Genomic DNA, 25,857 nt, shown 5'->3' with positions numbered 1-25,857 from the left:
AATATTATTTAAATAAACTATTTTTAATGGCAAAACTTCTAAAAAGGCTAAAAAATGTATTTTTCTCTGTGGAACCGCAATTGCAAGTGGAGCCCTACCTGGAATGGGCATGTTTATCGGTCCGCTGATTCAGCATCGTTGGGGTGCATCAAATTAGCATTGTTCCCAGAGCCACTGAGCTTTAAAGTCTGGCAGGAAACTCTGGGGAACTGGCCATACTTGAGCACAAGAATAACTCTTATTTGTTGGGGACATTATCAGGAATATAATATCTAACACCTAAAAATCTTTGTATGAACACTTATTAATTCCCAAAGAACTAAAAGTTATTATGGTAGACTTCCGTGTTCCAAGTAGTATATAAACATGTTCCAAATGAAGAATAAAACAGTTATCAACACACCTCTTAACTCCGCGGTTCTACTTCCTACAACTGGGAATAGGGCTCGTAATACCCTATCTCAACTAGCAGCTAACCACGTTAGCTCACCTTCAGCGCAGCTCCAGCATCGCCTGTGGTCCGGCATCACAGTAACCATCGTTACCATTGCCGCGACGCGATCATCCTGCCATCATAGCGTCCCCGTGCCAGCGACAAGTGCTCATTACCCCCTTGTCCCACGGTGTGACCCGGAAGTGTCTACTTCGGTTAGGCACAAACATCTACAACATGTTGCCCTTTTGGACATTTCTTTCATATTCTTGCAGGTTTTATTTTCGATTTACACGTGTTTGTAATAATTCACTAGACGATCACAGCAAAGTTATAAAGATTAAGAGGTACTTCAAGCTTTCGGGTCAGTTGAAAAATCCCAACCGAAAAACCCGTATTGTAAATTATTAAAATAAGATATGTCATGATGATAGGTATGTATTTTTAATCCACGTGTTTGGCATAACTTCTAACTACGCAAAAAAGGTTTTAAAAACCACTACATTTTTTTTGAAATTGTTTTACGATACACTCTACTTCTTAAAATAGATTGCATTAGATTAAATGGAGACATAGTTCAAGCTTCGAATTCAATTATTGTAATAACATATTTCCCAGAGTCGAGCATTAATAACCCGGCTTGCAATTTGCATTCGTTATCGAATATATTTATGGATTGGGGCCACACTAGCGCCACCTGGCGGCGCGCCGTGTGTATGGCTAATCGGCCCCGTTCGTTCAGTCTGGTAATTAAAAAAGTTCACTTTTCCAGCTCGTTTTCCCCTCGCCCCTACAACCTCTTATCTCTCGACTAATGGAATAATTAGCCTTAACGTGGTTAAACTAATTTTGCATCTTGGCCTGACACAAGCTGATGGCTACGGGCACTCCAGCGAAATATGTCGGATATTTTTCCCGATTCGCTGGCAAGCTCACTGAGCAATTAGCAGCAAGGAAAATGATCCGGAGGCTGGTCCAGTATGGTCATGAATATGCATATGCATGGACAACTGCTTTATAAGTGAACTCTACGCCCCTCACTATATAGCATCTGGTTAGATGTGTGTGCCAAACGACTATATGTGCATATAGCTGCAAACTCAGACGCCTTACAGCCATCAACTGCGGCTATGTACGTATACGTTTAACACGTAAAAAATTATATAAATTTGCATAGAAATTGCAATGAACCTTAACTCGTATGTGGAAGAACATCTGAGCAACAGGTTAATGGTAGCACTAGCCAGCCAGTAAGTGGGGATTACAAACTTTTATAGAGGGGATTATAAAAAAAGTTTAAGACATTGAGAAAAAAAACAGTAATAATAAGAACACTTTTATTTCGAAGTATAGTAAAACCCTAAAATGATTTCAAAAAGGTTTTCGAGTTGAAATATAGGGTGGATACAAACAAATATATGTTAATATTTCAAACATATATGTTTAAGTGAAAAAAAAATTGAATTGGATGTTTTGTAAGGCGGTAAAAGTATTTCAATTTATGTTAGATCAATTACGTTGTTACCCCCATTATACCAAGTGGATCTAGAAAAATACAACCATTCTTAATTCTCTTAATAGAGATATTCGTCACCATCCTAGTTAAATAATTTTAGCGTTCCGTGCTGTCTAGTGTAACCATTAAGTAGTAGTCGCTCAAGCAGTTATTGTAATTATTAGCATGCTAGTTGTTGTTGGCAACAGCAGACTTTTGAACCCGCTGACTCTTAACGAACACAAACCCACCGCAAGTGTATTTTAAATGGAAAATAAAGCGAGTGAGATTAAACAAAATTTGTTCATCTACTGCGACCAGCTACTGTTGGCCAGTGTATGTGCATTTGGGCCTGGCCCAAACAGCCAAATTGTTTTTTATATTGTATTTTTCGCCTGTTATTTATAGCGCAGAATTCTGTAGCAAGTTTGCCGCCACCGAGGAGTCCGAGACCAAGTTGTATGGGATATTCGAAGTCGCAGCCAGGGCAACAGCAACAGAGTTATTAATGCTTGGAATTTTCATAATCGAAACGAGTTTTCGAGCGGCAGTCGGCAGTCGGCGGCTCGAAGGGGCCTTAAAAATCAAGGAGTGGAGTGGCTCGAAGGGGAGGGCTGGTTGTAGAGTTATGGCCATGGCAAGACAAACCAAGCACACTCCTTGCGCGAACAGGTGAAGCGTTTAGCTGCGAGACTCTGGGACTCTGAGACTATGGATTTGGCTCCTCGGGAGGCACGGAGAAAAACGCACAAATTTGCCATAAATTAGATACGGCTATGAAAATTTTATGACTTTCTTAACAAACGCAATTTTTTTTATCATTGTGTACTTTTGAAAAGGTTACAGTTGTCTTTTATCATAAACGTTCTTTGCTTACGAATTTTTCAGTCAAGTGAAAATGCTTGAGACCTAAAATAAATTAAAACTATTAAAATGTATATATTAGATTACATTTTTTAGACATTGACATGCGACAAAAATTAGAGTGGTCAAATATTTTTCATAGAATTTCTATACATTCAACGAAAGTTTGGACATGGGACAGTATACTAATTTAGAAAGCATGCTTTTAACGTACATTTTGTAAAGTGACAATGATATTCTTTTTGCAACTTTAAACCCTTGGGAAGATGGACTTGATTAAATAATTTTATACATTTTAGATAGCTATTTAAACTTGTATTGTTAAGTATATTTTGTTTTCAATGAATATTATCAAAAAATCCATGAGCGTTCAACGCCCGAGGTTAGTAATTTTGATAAAAAATAAAATAGTAATTGTAGATATGTATGTTACTTATCGTTTCTTGAGAAAATAATATAACAATAATAGTATATAATAATAGTTTTTATATTTTTCGCTGTGTGCGAAGCCCAGCTCCCCAAGCTCGACTCCAATTGGCCTAAGTGGCCTCCGGTTGGACTTTGTGCACATGCCAAGCTGTAGCTGCATAGGAAAAAAGTTATGATCGGGTCACTAATTTGTTGAATTTGACAGAGCTTGATTTCTTTTTCGGATATTTTTCTATTTATTTATTAATCAAAACCCCGAAGAAAAAAAGTCTGAAAAAATCGTTTGAGGTGGATTTTAGTTAGGACATGTTGGAATTCCTGTTCCACAGCAGATTGCGTTAGTGCTTAGAAAGACAGAGGACAAGATCCGCTCCAGAAATAGCATTGACTTATGCAAATGCTGGGCAATCGCTTTCCAGCCAGTCGATTGCATGCGAACCATATAATACCATCGCCAGTGGCATTGCAGGTAGCCGAATGAATGAACAACCTGCTCCAAAGACCTGCGGTAAAGGCAAGGCTGTAATTTGCTTAAAAGCAGCGAACAAATAAAGGGTTTCAATGGTTCTCCAACCCACAGACAGACAGAGATAATGAAGGGCAGGAGGGGTATGGGTCTGGATGTGGATCTGGATCTGCGAGGGTTCTCGGTTGTCTTCTTATGACGGCGGCCGACAGCTGCCTGCCTGGACACGGACAGTTCATGTCAGCCTAGGACTAGGATCATCATATATGGTTTTAATTAAGTGCCTGTACTTAATGTGGAGTGCTGGTGGTACTCTTTTTTATTTTTTAACTCTTCTTATTGTTAAATATCTTTGATACTACAAAAATTCTGTAACCCTTTATTTAAAATATGCAAATTTTTGTATTCACCTGAAACTAGTTCAGCTCAAAACAGGCGCTGTGTGGAATTAATGTCTCAAATAAGTAACGTGTTCCATTAGAATGGCCATAAAATACCAGAAATATTTCATATAAAACAGCATTTTGCTTAAGAACCTATTAAAAACAATAAAGACGATGGAGATTTATAGTGATTTGTATAACGATTGAGATACACAATTTTATTATGGTATTTATTTTAAAATCAGTATCGCTTAGAACCCATTTCTATAGGAATCTCATTATAAATTAAATGATATTTCTTGAACGAAAAGGGTAAAACCAATGGTTTCCATTTATTTTTAATTTTTCTGTGTTTTGTTTTGCCTGCTTATCAGCCTAATTCTCCCAAAAGTTGACCATTTTTTATGTTTGAACGACTCTGGAGACTGTTACATTGATCGGCCCCATTGATTAAAAACCCTGAAACGAAACAAAAACTGATAACGACTTTAGCAGAAATTGGAAATCAATTGGGACCCACAGCGGAGCCCGATAAACTTTTACCAGAAATCCATTTAAATATCGAAATGCCACGAGAAAGCAGGCGAGGGTACTCGATCGGTTGGAATGAGCGGGTCTTTGCTGATAAATGCCCAAAGGCTGCCAAGCGCGACGTCGATAAAACAAATGAAGAAAATCCAAACGGCGCTACGCCGTCGAGGAGAAGAAATGGACGAGAAGAGAGGTCCACAATTCCGTTTGGCTTATCGCAAATACGCGGCGAATGAGCCAGGAATTTATTCATAAGCATAAATATTCCCGGGACCCCGGAACAGGTCCGTGAGTCGACTTCATTTGAACTCCAGTTCACGCAACAATCTTGCACCGGGCAGGAAGAACAAGAAGTGCTGGCGAACTGGGGATTATTTAAGTATTTATTAAATTGCGACTCACCCAAGTGGCCGGCAGACGATGGCCAATCTGCACGATAATCATGGGGTGTGAAAAATTTATGGGAGCCGCCGCCGCGCACGCGCAAAACTGAAAAGCCCAGCCAAAACCCAGAAAAAGCTAACCGAAGCGCCGCAGAATCGGACAGCATAATGAATATATATGAATCTGCATAGGGGTGGGATGGTTTCATGTTTAAAAAAAAGAAAAAGAAATTGAAAGAGGGGAAATAGTGAAGAGTAAGCCACAGCTAGTTCTTCGGGTTTCTTTCCCAAACTATAAGTAACTAGTAACTGTAACATTAAATGAGATATTTTTTTATCAAAATTAATTTGAAAAACTTATACATATTCAATATTCCACTTATAATTTTAAATATTTTAATAAATTATGTTAAAAAATGTAATATTTCTAAAATTGATAAATGTTATTTTCATATTTTTATCATTTTATGTGTATATAAATATTAAAATAAAAACAATTCTGATTTGTATTATATAGATTATATACTTTTGTGGATTTATTATACGATCCTGCTTAAATAAATCTCGTGCCCCGATGTATCTGCATATTTATGTCAGAACAAGTGAATCTCTCAAAACATTGGATTTGTGTTTTTAGCAGATCGATGGCTGGATGGATGGATGGATGGATCGGCAACGGCTTGAGTCATCAAACTGGCTAAGTGCCCCAGCCGGGCTGTCAGCTCCGCTAGTCTTTTGGCCAGGTCGATCAGATTTATGGCCTGTTAAAACGTCCGCCGCCAAGTGCCAGGCAATTGGTTAAAAGCTACAAGCGCCCGAGATGCAACACGCTCGATAACAAAGGCCGAAACAAACAGACAAAGGGGTTTGGGGAAGGGGATATAAAACCGCAAGAGGAACGCGCCACATGTCCAAAAAAGGATCCGCAAGGAGCCGATTCGGAGTTCATAAATTAAAGATGGCAAAGGCCTCGAAAAGGGCTTAAACAATGGACCGCAAGGCCTCTCGCATCGAAATCCCAGAGATGAAGCCAAACCACAGACGGCATCCGCAGATCGAAACTTAAATATGCAGACGTGACTTATTTAGGACAAATTGTTTGATTTACGTTTCGTAATAAAAACAATAATGTGAGAGGGTTTAAATGGAAGAAGGGTAACAGGTTGAATAAAGAAGAGAACAATGGAGCAAGAGCAGTATGGAATTGGGGAAGAAACTTAAGAACTAATGAAAGAACAATAGATAAGGTCTATAGTTAACTAAGTATATTCTAAACTTATTTTTATTTTGAGTTTTTAGTCGTTTAACATCTGAAAATATTAAGAACTTTAAAAGAAGGAACCATAATTGGTTAAACAATAGATGATATATGATATATTTTCATTAAGTTCCTTTGATAAAAACATTAAAGTTTATTTAAGATGTGAGATTTACCTTGTTATGCCTATTGATTACCAATGTCTCTTAATATTTATTCGATTGTATACTTGTAGATTTACCCACGACATCTGTCGCGGCCTTAAAGAGTTTCTCACGCCGCCAAGAAGTACGTATAACCCCAACCCAAAATCCATCCGAGTCCTCTCATATACACACCGCCGATAACTGGAAGAGATGAGGAGAGGGAACCCAGCCTGGTCGGAGTAATTTGACACCTTCGAGACATCGCCTAGGACAAGTGTCTAGCTGGAAGATTAGGCTGTGGAGAGTGGAACATGAGGCAGGACACGCATGATTTGAGGAGAGGGTAGCTATTGGAGAACCGGGGAGAAGAAGGTCGTTGGTCCGCATCGAAGTCGATACTATCATCGACAGATCAGGGCTCCGGAGTTGGGACTGTGGCTACACTTATTTACGAGTTGCTCGGTGAGTCCCAAGAGTGGGGCAGCCAATGTTTCTTCTCTGGCTATTTTGAATATTTAATTCCGTGACACTCAGCCGGTCCTTCAAACCGAAAATACCCCTCTCTCTTGGTGAGATATTCATTTTCGGCTACTCCGGGCATAATTAAAATTTATGGCCAGTGCGCTTCGAGTTAATTCATTAGTCGCCCTCTAGACGGGGCCTAATTAAAAAGTTTCATAAATTCCCAAACTCCAGCCACCTGTTGATCGTCCGTAAAGCGTTAGTGTGTGTGACTAATTCTTTGAACTATAAAGTGTTTTGAGTAGGGTCAAATTGATCGGGGGGCCAAATTGCAGGTCGAATGGGGTTAATGGTTAATAGATACAGATAGACTAACGTAAATGCTAACTAACCGAAAACTCTAGAATGCATGTACATAATGATCTGCGTATAATTTTGTTAAGAATTATAAGCATATCCATGATAATTATAAACATAGTGAATTTCTCATAGTAATACCAATGTACTATGTTTGCGGAATTTCTTGAAACAATTAAATATATTACATATAAAGAATTACAACCGAATTAAGTTTGAAGATATATCTGTGACTCCTCTGATAATACCGATTTCTCTATGATTCTTTTGGTAATAGGATCTTAATAAAAAAAGTGTTTTGATAAAAAGATATTATTTTATTCAAGTAAAAATAAGAATAAACACATTTCACTTAAAAAATTAATAGATATGATAATCATTTTAACAGGTGCTTGAGGGAAAAAGAAGTTTTAAGGAAACAGGATCATAGACAAAACAGGTTAGTTCCAGTTCTCTAGATCATGTTTTCCTGCACGCATCGTTATGGGATTTTAATGAGGAAAATACAAATTATGACGGGGTTGCCGGGCGAAAGAAGCCAAGAAAATAAGCGGAGACTGGACAGGAATGTCAAGTGGCAAGTGCAACATGTGCCCCCAGAACCCCTCTCCAATGTCCCTGTTCCTATCCCGAAGTCATTAGCATGCGAAAGGCAGCCACAGCAACAGCCAGATCCACCGAGAAGACACCACCAACCAGTTGACAGTTGTCAAATCCACTTACGCTCTTCATGGTAAACAGTTTCTGACGAGCCTGCTGAAGGATTTATTTAAGTGCAGACAGACTAACAGACTAATAAGTGCGGCTCTCCCTGCAAACATATTCATAAGACGACTGGCTGGCAAAAGTGGGGGGAGTGGCTGCTTTTACTACCTGTTCTTACCTGCTCTTTTGTCAGCCTAAGTTTTATTTAAATTTTTAACGGACAACGCATGACTGGGAAAGTTTTCGACTTGATTTCTATTTATTGCCACGAACGGGAAATAAAACTTTGCCCTTAACAGCTTTGGTTGGGCTTAAAACAACTTAAACTATTTGCACATTAACTTGTATTACGGTCTAGTTCCAAACATCTAACTAAAAGAAGTACTTGGGAAGCAGTTTTAAAAACTTTTCAGAAAGACATTAAAAATATCTAGGAAATATATTATATAAAAATTAAGATATTAGGGAAGACTTAAAAAATATCCACGAAATATGTTATATACAAATTAATTTAGGAGCTTTTATAACAAAGAATATTAGAATATATTCCATACTTGTGACAGCCCATTATTATGTTGTCAATTCAATTTTTGTTTGCGTAAATAAAATGAATTAATAGCAGTTGGTTACACAACACCAAAAATATCCGATCAACGATTCCATATTTGTCGAAAAAGGTGCGTGCCTCGTTATTAATTTTTTCCGTGCTCTCAGAACTTAGCTCATCTAAGTAGTAATCGACGTAGTAATCTATCGTTTAAAATATGAATTATTTTCCAGGTGCTGCGTGCAAAAATAAAACCTTACTCAAAATTAAAGGAAGATTTAAAAAATTTGAAAAATACCATTCCCTGGACTTGTTATTACACGATGGGAATATGAAAAAATGAAAAAATATGAAAAGATTTGTGATACTTAGATGATGAGGAGACACGTACAGCAAATAGATTAAACAGTACTGAAAGATAAATGGTGGAAAGGGAATTCTGATCGAACAGGTTCACTGACGGCCAAGTTAACTAGAGGGAACAGAACAGAACAGTCTTTAACCAACTGTTTCAATAAAGAATAAATAAATGAGTTGGCTCCTTCGTTTGTTCGCTCCCAGCTGTTTTCGGGTGGTTTGCCAGTGGGTTCCGAGTTAAATGGATTGTAGTTGGTACCCAGTCTCAGGGTCTAGCGTAATATTTGCTCGCAAACAAAAAGCGAACAGAACAATCGAAACACTCGAAGGCTCCCCGAAATAAAAAACGACACTCGTGACTTAACAAGGCCAAGAAGCTGAAATGGAGGGGAATGGCGATGGATTTGGATGGATGATGTATGGCGAGAGCTACAATTGTGCAACAATTTCCACACCATCAGCGGGAAATCCATCAGGTTGGGTTGGGAAGATCTTTCTACACGGAACAAAACTATGTCAACGTTATTTTAAAGGACCTATAGATGGAATATTACAGAATTTACTTTACATTTTCAACATAAGTTTCATAAACACCACTTTATAACACCTAACAGGTGAAACGATTTAAACAAAAAGAAAAGCACTTTCAATTGAATTTTTTGAACTGTAAAACTTGTATCTATGTACTAGAAAGGATATATATCATTATATTCACATACATTCTTTGGAATCTGTTGTCAAAAAATCTCAATGGTAAAAACTTTCCAAAACAATCGACATTCTCAAAAGGTTTCCAAAAGTATTGAATATTTTTTCTGTGTTGTTACTTTTAAATTTTCAATACGATCACCTCCTGTTTGGCATTTGACAATTGATGACCCGCACATTTGTCTTTAGCCTGTCGCCTTGCCATCTTGTCTTGCACCTTCATCAGCCATCTCTTTCATTGTGCGACTACCCCTCTCTCTCACTCGTTTTCTTTCCCTTTCTCGCGGGATCTTTTGAAGTGAACCCGTTTTGACAAATTTGTGTCATTGCTGGGCCATCAAAAGACACGATCGTTGGAGTCTTTGGCTCTCCGAATTCGATTTTGTTTGGCAAGGCAAAGGCAAGGTGTATTTTGGCGCTATTAATGATGCCGCAAACGGTAAAACCGAGTCAAGTGACTGGCAATCTGAAGATGATCGTCATCATCATCGAGATCAACAAAAAGCATTCGGTTCCGAAGAAACTTTCAATGAATGGAAATTCATTGAGTGTGAGTGGTTTACAATACAAAGAGCCTTAGCAATCCACTTCCATTTATTGTAGAGATATTTTCTAAAATAGTATAGTGTTTAAGCTAGGAGAAAATACTTTGATCTGTTGTATCTTAACCTCGCTGACATTTTTTTTTCGGTCTACTGATCCACATTTCCGCGTGAATTCTTTAGAATTTTTGAGGACACATCTCAGTGACAAAACGGAAAACGTTCTATTGAAGACATTACGTGGTAAATGATTCCAATAAACAGCCCGGGGCAATCCGCGGCATGACTTTTTGTTTTCGGATATTTAACAACTCTCATTGTGGCGACAGCGATGAAATTCTAAAAAAATGCCATCCCATTTTGAAATTCTTTTCCAAAAACACGTATGAAAGAAACCATGGCGGCGACAAAGATTTTCTATTTATATTCATATGGTCAGTGGGGTAATATTAGTTTATCGTTAACGTCAGCATGGGTAAGTCAGCTCTTTTAACTTTCTAAAATGCCTAACTTTATAGTTCCATTATAGAAGCTAATTTATTAGTATATACTAATAACTTCTACTGATTTCGATCGATTGAAAAAAAGAAATATTAAGAAATACTCTAAAATAGATTTTAAAATATGTTATATATCTTTAAAAACCTCACGGCGATAAATTCAAAACAGTTTGGTCTTAAACGAACTTCAAAATATACAGGAGAACTAAAATAAAGTGAAGGAAATGGGCTTAGAAATTCAGAGTATTTCGCGTTCGGCTGGATGGGTTGTTCTTCCTTATAAACGTCTCTCGAAATTAGGGGGAGAATTTCCAAACATTCGGTTTTGCATTATTTCAGAAGCCATCAGCGGCGACACGGCGGCCGAAAAGCTCGCCACAATTTTCATTTAATTTTCAGTTGGGGAGATGTTCTCCGAACCACAGCCCCCGTATATAACATCAGCCCCATCCCCGACTTTACGAAGTAGTTGCGTAGGTGTCCGCGGTGTCCGTCCGGTTGTGTCAACTGCTGCTGAAAGATTTTCGTGTCGTTGTTTCCATCCCGCCTGCCAGCAGACGACAGACACGAATTCTTTGGGCCCGAAAACACATTTCGAAAACTTTTCCCCATTCCTTTAATTTTTTGTATTTTTCGTTGATATTTTCTTCGTGGTGTCGCGGTGCGTACGTAAAAAGATTTAGCAATAGCAATGAATTTAGTTAATTTATGGCATTATTAATAACATCATGAAGAAAAAGAACCGTGCAAGAAAAAGTAAGGAACACACAAAAATGTTTTAAATAATATAGAGGATGCCAAAGAAAAAGTGGGGTGCGGGTCATAATACTCTACAAAAATTATACTTAATCAGACATAAAATGTAGTCAAATGTAATGTAATTTACCCCAAACACTTACAAGAATATTTAAAATAGTATATCTAATTTTAAAAACGAACTATAATAAAATGGGATTCTAAAATGTCTGTTAGGTTCAAGGTAAATTTATTTATTCAATACCCCTTTGAAAGTGTTTATGCTATATCATTTTCATGCGTAAGCGCAAGTCACGGGACCATTTAAAATATGTTTTTCACATGATACACATTATTTGTGTGACAATCTGGTTTCGCAGAGAGATCTCATTAGGGTATATTCATTTGGAAGTCTTCGCACAACACCGAAGAAGCCTCCCGAACAATGGAGAATTTCTCTGGGTCAGCTTAGTTATGCGGAGATTATTGAATGATAGCTAGGCCAAAGCCATAAATACTTGGGCCTGTGTGTATCGATGTTTGTGAATGGCACGAGCTCAACATCAACCTGCATAAAATGCAAATGAGCCCGACAAAAGACGCGCCAGAAACCCCCAAAACCAAACAAATTTACGACCCAATCAATAGACTTCGAAAAGCTGTTTTCTGCCTTTGTTTCCCTCTTTTCGGTTTGTTTGAGCCTCACTAACTTTAAGAGATTTCTGGTTTTCTACGACCAGAGGTGTTCCACTAGCCGTACCGAAATTTACATTAATTTGTGAGCAAAGTATGGCATATTATGCAAATATTTAACAGGCTCCAACCTCTGGCATTTCCCCTAGCAACTAAATTAGAACTGTTTTTTGGGATCTTTTGTAGACAAACGACTTGTGGAATACTTCTTAAATACCTCATTATTTGGTTTTCAAATATCAGCCTAAAATTTCCAGTACCCTGTATGGAAACGCAACTGATCCGAGTCGGTTCGAGTGATTTCTAAACCAAACGATAACCCGGATGACTCGATTTCCAAATCAGCCGTCTAATCAATGTTATTTAGCAATGACTTAGCTAACGCTTACATTTAATAGTCCCAAGTCGAATCGTCAAAACAAACGCATTCCTCGACAGCAACTTTGAACCTGAAGGAGATAAGAAATTTCGCTGACTCGAAACTATTGAAAGTACTAAGTAGATCGGATCATTCCATAGGAATTTTAGGTATCTTCAAAACTATGAATGAACAACTATATATGTTAAGAGAAAATTCCCCAAGACTTCAAGGCGAAAGCTAATTTTAGCGAAAGGTTTATTCTTTTTCGATGTCAATTTATTATTAAAATTTATGACGATATTAACACGAAAATCGGAATAATACTTTTACGCATTTGACGTTTTTATGGGCCACCCCTAATACCCCTTTCCAGCCCCGATTTTCCTCCCAAAGAAGACAACTAAAAAAGATTTGTACCGATTCTTATATGAAAAAGCATTTGAAAATTAAGTCTTTTGCTGCGTTATTTATTGCAAATTTATAGCAAAAATGGCGAGACAACAAAGTATAAAGATTATCGCCCATCTTGACCCCAGAAATAAAATATATTTTTATTTGGTTGGTTTTGCCTTGACGAGCCCAATATCCAGCCCAATAACAAAAAATCGTCATAAGCAGATGAAAAATGCCAAAAGCACACATATGCATATGTATTAAGTGGAAACATGTAATTTGCATAAAATCACCTGATGGAACGTTAAATATTTTTTAAGATTCAGATTATGGAGTCGAGAAATGCTCATAAAGTTCACCATCAGACGGCTTTTAAAAAGAGGGTACCATAAAATTGGGAGAAGCACACTGCGAAAAAAGGCAAGTGAATATTTTAAACCATTCATTATATGTATATATTATATTGTGGTAGATTTTTCCCAGTGTCGAAAACAAAATCAGGCAGAAAAGAGAGATAGTCCAACTTTAGAGCACCTGACTCAATATTCAACAAACATAAATATTTGCATAAATTACCCGAATAGTTTTTTCAAGCTATTTTACATTTTTAATGAACAACAGAAACTGTCTTAGGCAGTATGAAATGATTATGTACTCCCCTTTGATAGTTTTTTTGTGTTTTATTCCATCGATTTATGTGCAAAGGCGATATAAATTAGAATTTTATGACATCCAACGGGGCATGGATGAATTAAAAAATGTGTCAACTAAACAAACACAAATAAGAGAAGGTCGAAATTAGTACCTATTTAGATGCTGCATAAAATTAAGGTTCTAAATCAAAGTAATAAATTTAAAATGTGTCAGCATTGATAGCATGAATACATGGCGACTAATTTAATTAGTTACTTTTGAAAAAAAAATTTATTAAAAGCTTTTAAGCTTTAATTTTATTATGCATCTGCCAAGCCAACAATTTGAGTACCTTTTATGGAATTATTTTGTATTGGATAGGGTTCACCTACTACAGTTTTCAAAAATTAATTTATCCTTTCAAGCTCTGATTGTCAATAGAATGAGGATAAATATAAGTAACAACATACAACAAAAATTTCTCAAAGTTAAATAATCTATCTCATCTTGTTGTAATCTTAAAACCTTTTTCCATTGCCATATTTTTGCAGATACTACTAAATGCACATTGTTAATCATGCACTTCCGTTTCCGCTGTAATGTAGAGCAGAGCAGTAACCAATCGATAGCCACTATCGATACGTCCTGTGCATCTCGGACCATCAGTCCATCGATATCATGCGTCGAGCTATCGATTCATCGATTGGGCAACCAGCCAGCTGGTCTCCCTTCGCCATTCTATAATTTTTGTTTTGATTGAATGAATTTTGGCAGGGATTAGCATGGACGATCCGCTCAAGCCGAAGCCAGTGCCGCTGGCCGCCGAAACGGTGCTGTGGTTCGAGTTTCTGCTCGATCCGCACAAGATTACGCACCACCTGCAGCGGCCGCATCCCGGTAAGCGCGAATCACTTGTGGAATCTGGCCGACAATTGGAGATTTTCATGGTTTCCCCACATTTACAGAGCCCAGTGCCATGGAGCTGATCATGCAGTTCATCAGCATGACGCCGGACACGGCGATGGCATCGGTGGTGACGCCCGGCAGCGATTTACAGAGCCTCAACCAGGCACCTCCCAATTCGGTGCCGATTCCCGGCGTGGTTGGTGGTGCCACGACGCCCACAGCTCCCATTGCCTCCGGCGGAGTGGGCATGCCCCATAGTCCACAAAGGCCCGCGGAACAAGGTCTGCAACTGACTCGAAAACAGCTGGCTCTCAAGATCCTGGAGCTCAAGGTGGCCACCTGGCTTAAATGGGATCTGGATGCGCTGGAGAAGAACCTGCCTGTGATTATGCAGCTGGCCCTGTTGCGCGATCTGTGCACCATTAGCTACGGCAGCCCATTTAGTATTCCCCTGCCCAGTGATTTTGACCTCAAGATTTGTGAGTTACTCCCTAAACCACGTTTAAGCTTTTCAGTAACCCCCTTAAACCCTTCCAGCCCCTGCTGGCAATGAAAGAGCAGCGAGATTTGCCTTGACCATATACCACCGCCTGCTGCTGAGAATGCAACTGATCAAGGAGCAGGCTCTTAAAACGCCACGTCCTCCTAATACCATGTAAGAGGTCGTTAACTTTTCCTAAGCAACCCGCTCTAGAGGTTCCCCATTTCAGGTACCAAACTGTGGACCAACTGCAGCAGTTTCTGGACACACCCACTCAACCATCCATCGAGTATTTACAGCAGCTCTGCGCCTCGGCAAAGCCTTTCTACGTATTCCACTACGACAGCTTTGTTACCTTGCAGTGCGATGATCTGGGCACTGGCCAGAACTACGACCTTATGCACCTGATCACACCCCAGGAACTGAGGGCCCAGTTGCACTACGAGCTGGCCCAATATTACCTGTACACCAAGCAGTATGTTTTGGCCCGGGAAGCGGCCGCCGCCTGCAATAGCAATCTGGAGGCCATCACGCCACAGACAACGCTATACTTCTGCCACATACGACCGGTGGAGCTGGAAGGCCTACTCCAAGCGTGCGGAATCAGCGCCCAGGAGCAAACACTGTTGGAAAAGTTCCAGCAATCCCTGCTTAACAACTACGCAGACATTCTCCCGATCCTGCGGTTGGACAACAGAGCGCGGGAGATTCCTCTAATGAGCCGGCGGCAACTGGAACTGGACATCGAGGGCTCCCTTTCCACGGGTCTACTTAAGGAAACAGTTCAGCTGCAATTGCAGGTGGCCGCCTTGAACGTGGTGCGCAACATTTTTGAGTGGGGCAGCATCTTCGGCAGCGTGGAGTACTTCGAAAAGTACAGGGAACTAGACTGTTTACCGCCGCTGGTGGAGGCTTTGCAGGAGGTTCTCCCGCACTGCAGTCTTAAGGAACAGGCGGCTCTAAAGCACTTCCTTCTCGACTGTTTGCTGCATCAGGGTGGGCAGTCGCGGCAATTGCTGCAAACAGTACGGGGATTCGGAATCTTCTCGGCCGATGAACTTCAGGATCTCGACGAACAGATGCTGCAGGCGGCGCCGCCGGTGCCCACCAACTCCCTGGCCTCGCTCTCCGACTGGATGTGCCACTCCAAGAGTAAGGAAGTCTAGTCTTACTTATTTACTTGTGATCTAATCCTGACATTCCCCCTTCTAGTGAGTCGCGTGGATGTGGGAGCCCTGGAGCGACAACTGATCAGCTGCACCAATGCCAACACAGTGAGGATTTTGCTGGTTAAGCTATGTGGCACTGCTCCTGGCAAACCTTTGTGGGCCATCAATCCCAGTTGGGATGTACCGCAGCCTCTGAAAACTCTTATTATGGCCATGCCAGTGAGCTTTCTACAAGACTTCAGCTATGTCCTGCTGGGCAAGGCGCGGGAACTGGCCACAAGGGGCAACTACATCGATGCCGTTTCCATGCTGAGTGTCCTAAAGTCGGAAACGCAACGCCAAGAGATGGCGGCCAATGTCCAGTTAATGTGCAAGCTGCTCACCTGGGAAATCCTGCACATCCAGATAACACAGAGTCTGGAGGAGTGGCACCAAAAGCCCCTAGATCTGCAGTCCCTGGGAGGTAGATGCAAGCAGTGCTTGGGAGCCCTGCAGGCGGGTGATTCAATCATCCCGCGGCCGGATATCCTAGAAAGCTGCGCCATTATGCTGCTTAACCTCACGGAATTCCCACCACTCCTTTACCTGGATAAACGGGCGGGTCCCTTGGAACTGCCGCTCGCCTTTGCAGCCACCTTCATCGAGATGGAGAAGATGAAAGGCCCCAAAAAGGTGTGTCGCGATGCCTGGGAACTGATGCTGAGCATGTTCCTCAACGTCCCGAAGCGGGGCTCCTCAGGAGTGGGCGGTATTAGCTCCCTGCAGGCCTTCTTGCAGCGAGTGCGCCACCAGAGCGTCTTCGGACTGGCCATTTCCATGATAGGCAAGGTCCACAACATCCTTAAAGACGACCCCAACCATGATCTTAGCTGCGAGTACATGCAGCTGTGGCCCACCAGCATTAACAAGTGAGTTGATGGACAGTTAAGTAGTTACTTCCTTGAGCTAAACACTATTAAATCCACCTTTCAGCCCCATCAGCTACAGTTTAAGGAGCGTCTGTGAGACCCTGCAATGGCTTCTTTCCGAGGCCTTGTCCTACTATCCCCAGACCATCTCCTGGCTGAAGATGAAGGGAGATCTGGACCTGGCAATCGGCAATAATGAATCCGCCATGCGCTGCTACGTAAATGCCCTGGTCACTGGCACGGATTACTGCACCATGCCGCTGCAGAGGAATGTGGCCGACGACTATGTCATCCGCAAGATGATTCGATGTGCCGCCAATCTCGGCTGCCACATGCAGGCCACCGTTCTGTGTCAGTTCCTCGATGAGATCGACTACGGCATTGTGTTCAAGAATCTCAGCGAGAAATCGTCGAATTTCACGGATGCCATGGATGCATATTACAGCTGCATTTGGGATACCACGCTGCTTGAGTTCATCGTCAATCTGCATGCGAAAAGAGGCGAACACAGCCGGAAACTTGAAGCGGTAGGGATCCATTCAATATAAGTGATTTTGGAGTGAATATTAACCCATCTCCCTCCCAAACAGATCTCTATGATGGGCACTCTGGAGCTGAATGCGAACAACAACGAGGAGATCAAACGAGAATGCGCCATGGTGCGGAAATCTAGATTCCTGCGCGCCCTGGCCAAACAGTATTTGCTGTAGTCGCAGCCCCACACAGTCCAAACTCCAATTGAAAATCCAATATCCATAATCCAAAATCCCAACCTAACCCGCGCCCACAAGCAGACCAACTAGCATTAAGCTCAAAGATGTAGTTTTTATTGTATGCATAGGCTTTAAATACGGTTAAGTTAAAATTAAAGAATTGTACGTTTTTTCATAAATGAAGTGAAGAAACTACTTGGGTCGCCTGCCACGCCCGCCTCCGCCTCCGCTGGTCTTGGCCTTCTTGTTGTTGGCGCTCTTCTTGGCCTCCTCGGCCTTCCGTTTGGCGGCGTTTGTGGCATTCGGAGTGCTGGGCAGGGTCTTGAAGAAGCTATCGAGCCGTACCTGGGTCTGGGCCTGCTTGGATTTCATCAGCTTCTTGGCGCCGTTGCGAACACGCTCCTCGCTGAACTGCCGGTCGCCGCAGAGGAACTTAACCAGACCCTCCTCATCCGGTTCGACCCACTTGAGATCGATGGCCTCGGCATTGGCCACCTCCGGTTCGATGAACAGTTCCCGCGCCACCTTGTAGTTCCAGTTCTCGGGCACCGTGTATTTGCTGGTGTCCAGGTTATCCAGAATGGTCTCAATATCCCTGTAGTTGTTGATCAGCTCGATGGCCCGCTTTGGTCCAATGCCCTTGATGCTCTCGCAGTAATCGCAGCCCAGCAGGATGCAGAGATCAATGAACTCCCGACTGTTAACCGACAAACCTTCCAACAGCTTCTCGTAGCTGAACTCTTTGACGGGCATCTTTCGGGCCTCGCTGTACGTAAGATACCTCAGAAGTTTCGTCGAGCCAAAGGTGAGGGCATCCATATCCTCCGTGGCAGTGGCGTAGACCTTTCCCGCCTTCACTAGCGCAGCACACTGGGCCTCCGCCTCGCAGGGAGCATCCACATAGGGCACACCCATCAGCTTAAGCAGCTCCCTGGCCTCGTTGGCGTGCTCCTTGGTCACCCGGACCAATCTGCGGTTGAACTTCTCGATTCCGGCATCATCTCCCGCATCGGTGGCCGCCTTCAGGGCCTTTTCCGCCTCCTCCCGCCGCTCGGCACGCTTGGCCAGCTCCCCGGACTTTAGATCTGGTGGTTTTCCATCGAAAACATAGACGGGCTTGATGCCATTGTCCAGCAGCCGGATGGTGCGGTAGAACATGCCCATCAAATGGGACGTCGGATCCCCGTTCACGGTGGCCAACTGGGCGCCTTCCGAGCGTACGGCAATGAGGAACTGGTACAGACACATGCTGGCATCGATGGCTACCTTGCGACCTTTAAGATTTAAGAAATAAAGTAAAATAAATTCTATATTTAACTATAATGCTTGGGCTTACCGAAAAAGTTCTTCATCTCACTTTCGCGAATCGCCTGTGGCGCCAGATCCGCAATGAGCTTTGATAAGCCTAGAATTCCCATGGCGGTTGGATGTTCCTTGATTATTTGTTATTAATAATATTCGACCAGCGATTTGATTAACTTGTTTGTTTGCAAAAACACGCCGCGCGCTTTTTTTTAGCAATTAGTGTGACCGGCTATATCGCTAGAGAAAGCCAGTGATGCCAGATTGTCGCATTGTAGCGGGTAAAATCAAAAACATCGAATGCTGATTATTTATATTAAACTTATTAAAGTATTTATTGCTTAATGTTCGTAGTGAGAAACAATTAGTAGAAAACAAATTTACCATTAAATCGCAAATTATTACACATATTCTTTACACTAATCCTACTTAATTTAGGAACATGGTTACTATTCTGTTTTTGTTGCAATGTGTTTTGAGACTCGGGATATCATTAATTGGGGCGATTGAAATGTAATACGCAATATAAGTACATATTTGAAGTAGCAAAAAGTGTTAGTGCTATCAACATATCGATAAGGTATATTTTCCGTGCCTAAAAAGTGTGTGCCCGCAGATGAAATACTAATGAGGATAAAATACCAAAATGTAAACAATTTACTTTAATTAGTAAGGGTTTATTTGGAGCAAAATGAACAGTAACTTGCACAAATGTAAGCAATTAGGTGTACCAAACTAACTTGTTTAAAAATTATTCACCTCTCCAAAAGCCCGCCAAAAACGAACCTAAAAAGAGCACCCGTTATCCGATCTGGTATTATTTAGTGCCTGCCGCACGCGATACTATCGATTGTGACACCTCTTTCTAGTGGCCAGATTGAATGTGTGTCGGCTGACGGAAAAACAGAGAAACCATTAGAAATATGGTATGTAAATAGGTGGAAAATGTGGGAAAAAGCGCCGGAAAGTGTGTGCCGGCGGGGCGAATTAAAAACGGCCGGAATGCAAACGTGTTTTGTGTGTAAATAGAGCGCAACAAATTATCCGCGAGGCAAAGTGCCCGACTATCGGTTCTCTCCCGCCGTTCGTTTGTGTGTATAAACATGGCGTCGTTGTGGCTCGAGATGCCGAAACGAGTGGGTGCGAGCGGGACGACTGGTGCGTGTGCCTGCGCCTCATAGATTTGCAATGTTGTTTTTTCTATCGCCTCTCTTTCGCCCTCTCTCGCTCGCTCGCTCGGCGGAGAAGACACGCATACACAAACTCGCATTCGAATCGCCGAAGAAACTCACACTCATATCCCGAATTAAAAAAAAACCGAAAGCGTACCGAAATCCATGGTAGTGGCCGCCAAAAAATTTGCAAGTGTAATCCAATTGTGACTTTGTATCTTTCCATGCCGTCGCCGGAACGAAAGGATGCTAACAAAGCGGCAGAATCGGCAGCCAAAGAAAATGCCGCCGATAAGGTAAGCGAGGTGGAAAACGCAACGGTCGCAGCGGGGGAGGCGGCGAAAGTCGAGGGGGGTGCGTTGGAGAAGGGGCCCAAAGATGCAGCCGAACCCCCTGCTGCTGCTGAAGTCGACGCCTCTGCCGCCGCCGCCACTGATGACGTCGCTGATAAAAAAACCAAAGGAGACGCAACGGCAGTTTCAAATCCCGATTCGGATGCAGGTAAATAAAAAATAAAACCAAAAGCCACGCGCACACAATCACAACCTGTCTAAGTGTGTGTGAAGAACGAGAGAGAAAAACAAAAATCATGAAATGAATTTTGCGCGCGTTTCAAAAACCCGCCGAACTTTTCGTCTCTCTCTCTATCTCTCTGCCTTCGGGAAAGCTCTCTTCTCTCTTTTGCGCTCTCCCACTTTCTTGTTGGATTTCGGCTACTTGTTGGGAGAGCTCTGTGGTGGCGCTGCGGTCTAAAGCGTCGTTCTCGCCTCTGTTTGTTATGTTATGTTGGCATGTGGTTCGAATCCTCTCCGGTCGATAATGTTTACAAAGATGGTTTTTCCGAAACTTCAGGATCTTTCTGGTTTCTTCCTTGGCTATTGTTCATGCTAAATCCTTTAAATGGGTTCTGCGTAGTAAATGCCGAGGTACAGCAAAACTTCAATTTTCATAGTTCCTTGCGCCCTCAAAAACTAGCACTGGACTTCCCAAGCTTGAAGATAATTTTATTATTTTAGACTTAGACTACGTTTTGTATTTCACATTTTAATACCAGTCCTCTTTTTAAGAATGGTAAAAATTCAATAGAACTGTTGGTATTTCTTAAGAACCACCTTAAAAAGAATATATGAAAGGATATGTTTTTAAGTTGCGAAAGATTACTCGTAAGCCATTGGCGCAAAAAATAAAGAAATCGAAACTCATATCCATTAGGTTCCTCATTCAACATTTTTCAGATTTTGGGGCAGTTTTCTCAGGCTTTTTCAGCTATGCCATTTGTATTTTTAACTATCCTATGAACTGTTTTTGATAAACATTTTATGATAATCTAACAAGTTATTTTTACTAAATATTAAAACAACAATTTACTTAATTTTCCACAGCTACCGTCGACAAAAAGGAGAAATCCCCCTCGCCGGCGGTAAAGAAATCCAATAGTAAGGATGCTAAAAAGGAGGAAGATTCCGATAAGGATGAGGAGAACACGGAAGATGGTGATGAACCCGAGGACGATGATGATGAGAAGGCCAGCGATGCAGAAAGTGAGAAAAAGAAAGCTAAGCCAGAGGTAGAAGACAAGAAAAAGGATGCCACAGATGAGACCAAGCCAAAGTCCGGGGCGGAAAAGTCCAAGAAACCGGAGCCGAAGGCCAAGAATGGCAAGGTGGCCAAGGACGAGAACGAAGACGACGAGGAGGATGAGGATGACGAGGATGCCGATGATGCTGACGGAGACGAGAACGATGGCTTGGACAAGAACAACGAGGTGGCCGAGGATGATGAGAATGTCGTGGCTCTGGCCGAGATCGATCGCATCAACGAGAATATCAACAAAACTCGCGTTGATGGCCTGCAAACCTTGCATGCAGTAAGTAATCAGAGAATCCTATATTCCAAACATATTTTACCCATATCAAATTACTCTTTTACAGCTCTGTTTTGGCGCCCAGGGCAAGAACAATGTGGTGAAGAAGAATTTGCGCTCTTTTGCCGGCTTTGAGTTCGCCAAGGATTCGGCTGAGTACAACAAAAAACTGGAGGCCATCAAAAAGGTGGACAACAAGGGTCTGCGCAGCATCTGCGAGATCCTCACCCTCGATCGCAGGGGCAGCAAGAACGAGACTGTGCTGCGAGTGCTCAAATTCCTAATGGAACCCGATGAATCGCTCTGCTTGGAGCAGGGCGATGAGGAGGAAGAAGATCCCGAGGACGAGGATCTGGATGAGGACGAGGAGGATCCGCCCAGCGAGGAGGACAAGAAGCGCAAGAGCGGCAAGTCAAGTGGAGCCGCTGGCAGAGGCTCTGCGCGCAATTCTACCGGACGTCCCAGGCGATCCACGGCAGGAAAAAGTAGGTTCTTATACAGTTTAAAGACTGCGTTGCATATTTAACCAGCTATTTGCAGAAATGTCCGCCTATGTAGATTTCTCAAGCTCTGAGGAGAGCGAGCAGAAAGTCGCAGTGCCGAAAAGGAGACGAAATGATGACTCGGAGTCGGGTTCAGATGTGAGTATACTTTAAAAAAAAACCAAACAGATTTTCTTATAATTCCTTTTTGTATGTAGTACAATCCCTCTGGCAATTCGGACTCGGATGGCGGTCGTGGTGGTGGTGGAGGTGCTGGTGCTGCAGGTCGCAAAGTCCCAAGTCGCGGCAGTCGTGGTCGTCCGGCGCGCAAAAGTCGTCGAAGAAACTCCGATTCAGAGGAGGAAGAGGAATCCGAAGTATCCGAAGCCGATAGTGATGTGGGTTTTTCTTAGAATCTATAATAGTTGGTTTAATGTAACCTATGTTCCGAATACCTTAACCACCAGGTCCCAAAACGCAAACGTGGTTCCGCCGGAAAACGTGGACGACCGGCCGCCCCTGCGTCAGCAGGACGAAGGGGTAGAGGGCGGGGAGCGGCTTCCCGAAAGCGCAAAGATTCAGATAGTGAAGAAGAGGATATATCCGAGGATGAAGAAGATGAGGAGGTCTCAGAGTTTGGCAGCGATCAAAGCGAGGTGAGTCTATAATGTTACGAATTAATCAGTCCTTTATAATCAATTTGATATTTATTTGAAGGAGGAACGTCCCAAAAAGAGTAAGAAGCCCACTACGCCTGCGAAAAATAGCAAAGCTAACAACAAGTCAAAACCAGCTGGAAAGGGTATGTAAAATAAAATTAACAAAATAGAAAAATTTAATCATTACATTTGTATTTAATAGCCGATGGTCGATCGAAAAAATCAAAGAAAGAATCCTCTGAGGAAGACGATGATGTCGATGACAAAGACGAGTCAGACGAGGACGAGCCACTAACCAAAAAGGGCAAACTGGCATTCCCAACGGTTAGTAGCCAGTACTAATAATCTCAAATGAAAAGGCCTAATCAAACTTGTATTTACAGGATGAACAAATACGGGGCTATGTCAAAGAGATCTTGGATAAGGCCAACCTGGAGGAGATTACCATGAAAACAGTGTGCAAGCAGGTGTACGCGAAGTATCCAGACTTTGATCTAACTGACAAGAAAGACTTCATAAAGGCCACAGTCAAAGCGGTGAGTTACAGGCACATCCATATTATTTCTTTGTGAATATGAACTTTTGTTTCCCTCCTTCCAGTTAATTGCGACATAAAACCATGTAGAGACGAAGGCACTTTGAAGACGGGGAGGGTCCAGGTTCTGTAGACATACAAAACAAACAAAAAACAACCGCGACGCCGAAGTCAGCAAGTTGTTTGCCGAGACAGAACAACGTTGGGCGAAATGTAACTCTTAGTAGTTGTCCTATAAGTATATGATTTGTACTCCTATCCTAAAAGCTATCTACAGTTTACCTTAATCCTAACGTCAGCGGCAGTAGACTATCCATTCTTATATATATTCATCTGTATATATAACTTTTTGTTTGTCCAACCGTACACACGCATACACATCATTTTCTATTTTCTTGAAAGTATGTGCTCTCGACAGCTCTGCAAAAAGTGTGTAAATTAAGCAAAGAGAAACTTGTAAAAATCCGATAAAGAAAATAACTAAACTGTAGTGCATTTTGATTTGACGTTCAACAAGAAATTATGTATTTAAAATTAAGACACAAGAAATAATAAACAAAAAGCGAAATTAAAAATTGACAAAGGCTTGGAATTATATATCTAAAATTCACACACTGGCAGCAGTACAAAAACACACGAAAACGGAAGGAACTTTTTAAATTTACACGATTGCACAACGTTTTTGGCAATGTAAAAATGTATCTTTTGGGCGAGTAATTTTAAGGCACACTAAAGCGGAGCTAGTGATTGATTATGATGAGTACCAGATATTCCCCTAAATGATTTGAAACCCATTTCGGTATCCCCATCCCTTACTCCTCTTCAACTTAAGTGCTCGGGCCCCCGTGTGATTGGGGATAGGAAGGTTTCTCGGCTAATTAACTAGAGACAAGCTCACAACAAAAATGTGAGTAAAATAAACAAACACAAGATTGAAAAACGGAATGAGAAAAAGAATAAAGTTATATATTATAAATATTAGATATTACAAGGTAAAAATAGATGTATGTTAATTTTAAATGAGAAAAAGGAATAGAAAAACTGGATGTCAAACGAGAGTTTAATTGCCAGCGAGAGAAATAAAAGAACAAAATCAGTTTGAATATTGTCACAGCCGCATCTCAATGTAAGTTTTCTTGTAGTAAACTCTTAAATAAATATCAAAAACAAAACCACTAAAGTAAAACCACTAAAGAATTAAATCAGTTAAGCCCGGACATTGGCAACTATATACTCTTATTTATACTGTTCTGTTTCAACTATAAATATTTGCTGCAAAGTGCTAAAGGGGTAAAAACAAACGCAGTATCAATAATAAAATGCTAAAAATGAGTCGAGTCTATTATTTTCAGTTGGGTGGATAACTCTATAAAAGGTGGGTCTCAGCAGCGGGTCCTATGGGCTTAGTTTTATAGCACCAATTTATAGCCAAAGCTCTTAAGCCCTTGATGGCAGTTTTGGTTAGAGTTTGAGTACTGGACCACAAAAATATAATTAAATGGTATAAAAACAAGGAAGATTGCTATAGTCGAGTATCTCGACTAACAGATACCCGCGTTACTCAGCTTAAGGGACCAAAGGGAAATGGAGATATGCAAGAAGCAAAGTGATATTATAATACGCCATCTACCCGCAATCTCAATTAAAGGTTATGTATGTGGCAGACAGATTTAAGCATTATGAGCGGCTCAATTGATAGGCGATTGACGAGACTACATTTCTGTAAAATTTTTTTATTCTAGCATCAAAACTGTGGGAGCCACAGATTTGGGAGGTTTGTGGGCGTTATAGTGGGCGTGGCACCCTGCTGAAACAAACTTGCGCTGCGCCAGAAGCTCAGGAATCTGCATGCCAAATCCCAATAGCCTAGCTCGTATAGTTTCAGAGATCTCGGCATTCATACGGACATGGTTAGATATACTGGGCTAGTGATCCTGATCAAGAATATATGTACTTTATGGGGTCGGAAACGCTTCCTTCTACCTTTTACATACTTTCCGACGAATCTAGTATACCCTTTTACTCTACAACAATCATCTAAAATTCGATTTTTTCATCTTGGTCGAGTTTTAGGACATTCTATAAAGCTGTATAGTTAGTTGAGCTCTGATCTATTGACCTCAACATAAAACACAAACGGGCTAGATTGAGTAACTTTTAAAAAATTAAAATTTTGAAACCCTACTTAAAAAAGAAACTGCCATTGTTTCTGGGATTGTCTCTTTTGAAAACTAGTGTAATCACAACAACAGAACTCCTTATTATAGATTTCAATGTCCTAGTGC

General features: G+C 41.4%; 3 protein-coding genes across 5 annotated transcripts; 2 read left to right on the top strand and 1 right to left on the bottom strand.

The window, feature by feature from the left end:
- Positions 1–14,078: 14,078 nt before the first annotated feature.
- On the top strand, positions 14,079–17,737 carry IntS8 (integrator complex subunit 8). The gene is made up of 7 exons (XM_017074847.4): positions 14,079–14,278; positions 14,347–14,766; positions 14,825–14,942; positions 14,998–15,920; positions 15,981–16,845; positions 16,910–17,372; positions 17,436–17,737. Exons 1-7 carry the CDS (start codon positions 14,164–14,166, stop codon positions 17,553–17,555), a joined length of 3,024 nt encoding a protein of 1,007 aa, XP_016930336.2. The 5' UTR covers positions 14,079–14,163; the 3' UTR covers positions 17,556–17,737.
- On the bottom strand, positions 17,651–19,088 carry Fen1 (flap endonuclease 1). The gene is made up of 2 exons (XM_017074849.4): positions 18,895–19,088; positions 17,651–18,832 (listed from the first exon to the last, which is right to left on the bottom strand). Exons 1-2 carry the CDS (start codon positions 18,974–18,976, stop codon positions 17,751–17,753), a joined length of 1,164 nt encoding a protein of 387 aa, XP_016930338.1. The 5' UTR covers positions 18,977–19,088; the 3' UTR covers positions 17,651–17,750.
- Positions 19,089–19,676: 588 nt separating this feature from the next.
- Positions 19,677–24,155, top strand: Dek (protein). 3 transcript variants are annotated; one of them, XM_017074782.4, is made up of 11 exons: positions 19,677–19,786; positions 20,278–20,533; positions 21,415–21,899; positions 21,964–22,381; positions 22,437–22,537; positions 22,597–22,776; positions 22,846–23,034; positions 23,096–23,180; positions 23,240–23,361; positions 23,421–23,573; positions 23,638–24,155. In XM_017074782.4, exons 1-11 carry the CDS (start codon positions 19,784–19,786, stop codon positions 23,650–23,652), a joined length of 2,007 nt encoding a protein of 668 aa, XP_016930271.2. In that variant the 5' UTR covers positions 19,677–19,783; the 3' UTR covers positions 23,653–24,155. The 3 variants fall into 3 exon arrangements, with proteins under 3 accessions (XP_016930271.2, XP_016930272.2, XP_016930270.2); XM_017074783.4 differs by lacking the exon at positions 19,677–19,786 and adding an exon at positions 20,183–20,200; XM_017074781.4 differs by lacking the exon at positions 19,677–19,786 and having other exon boundaries at positions 20,242–20,533.
- Positions 24,156–25,857: the final 1,702 nt, after the last annotated feature.

The sequence above is a fragment of the Drosophila suzukii genome, chromosome 2R (genome assembly GCF_043229965.1).
Source record: "Drosophila suzukii chromosome 2R, CBGP_Dsuzu_IsoJpt1.0, whole genome shotgun sequence".
Lineage (NCBI taxonomy): Eukaryota > Metazoa > Arthropoda > Insecta > Diptera > Drosophilidae > Drosophila > Drosophila suzukii.
The sequence above is the reverse complement of the archived record's forward strand: the minus strand, read 5'-3'. Positions and strand labels throughout refer to the sequence as shown.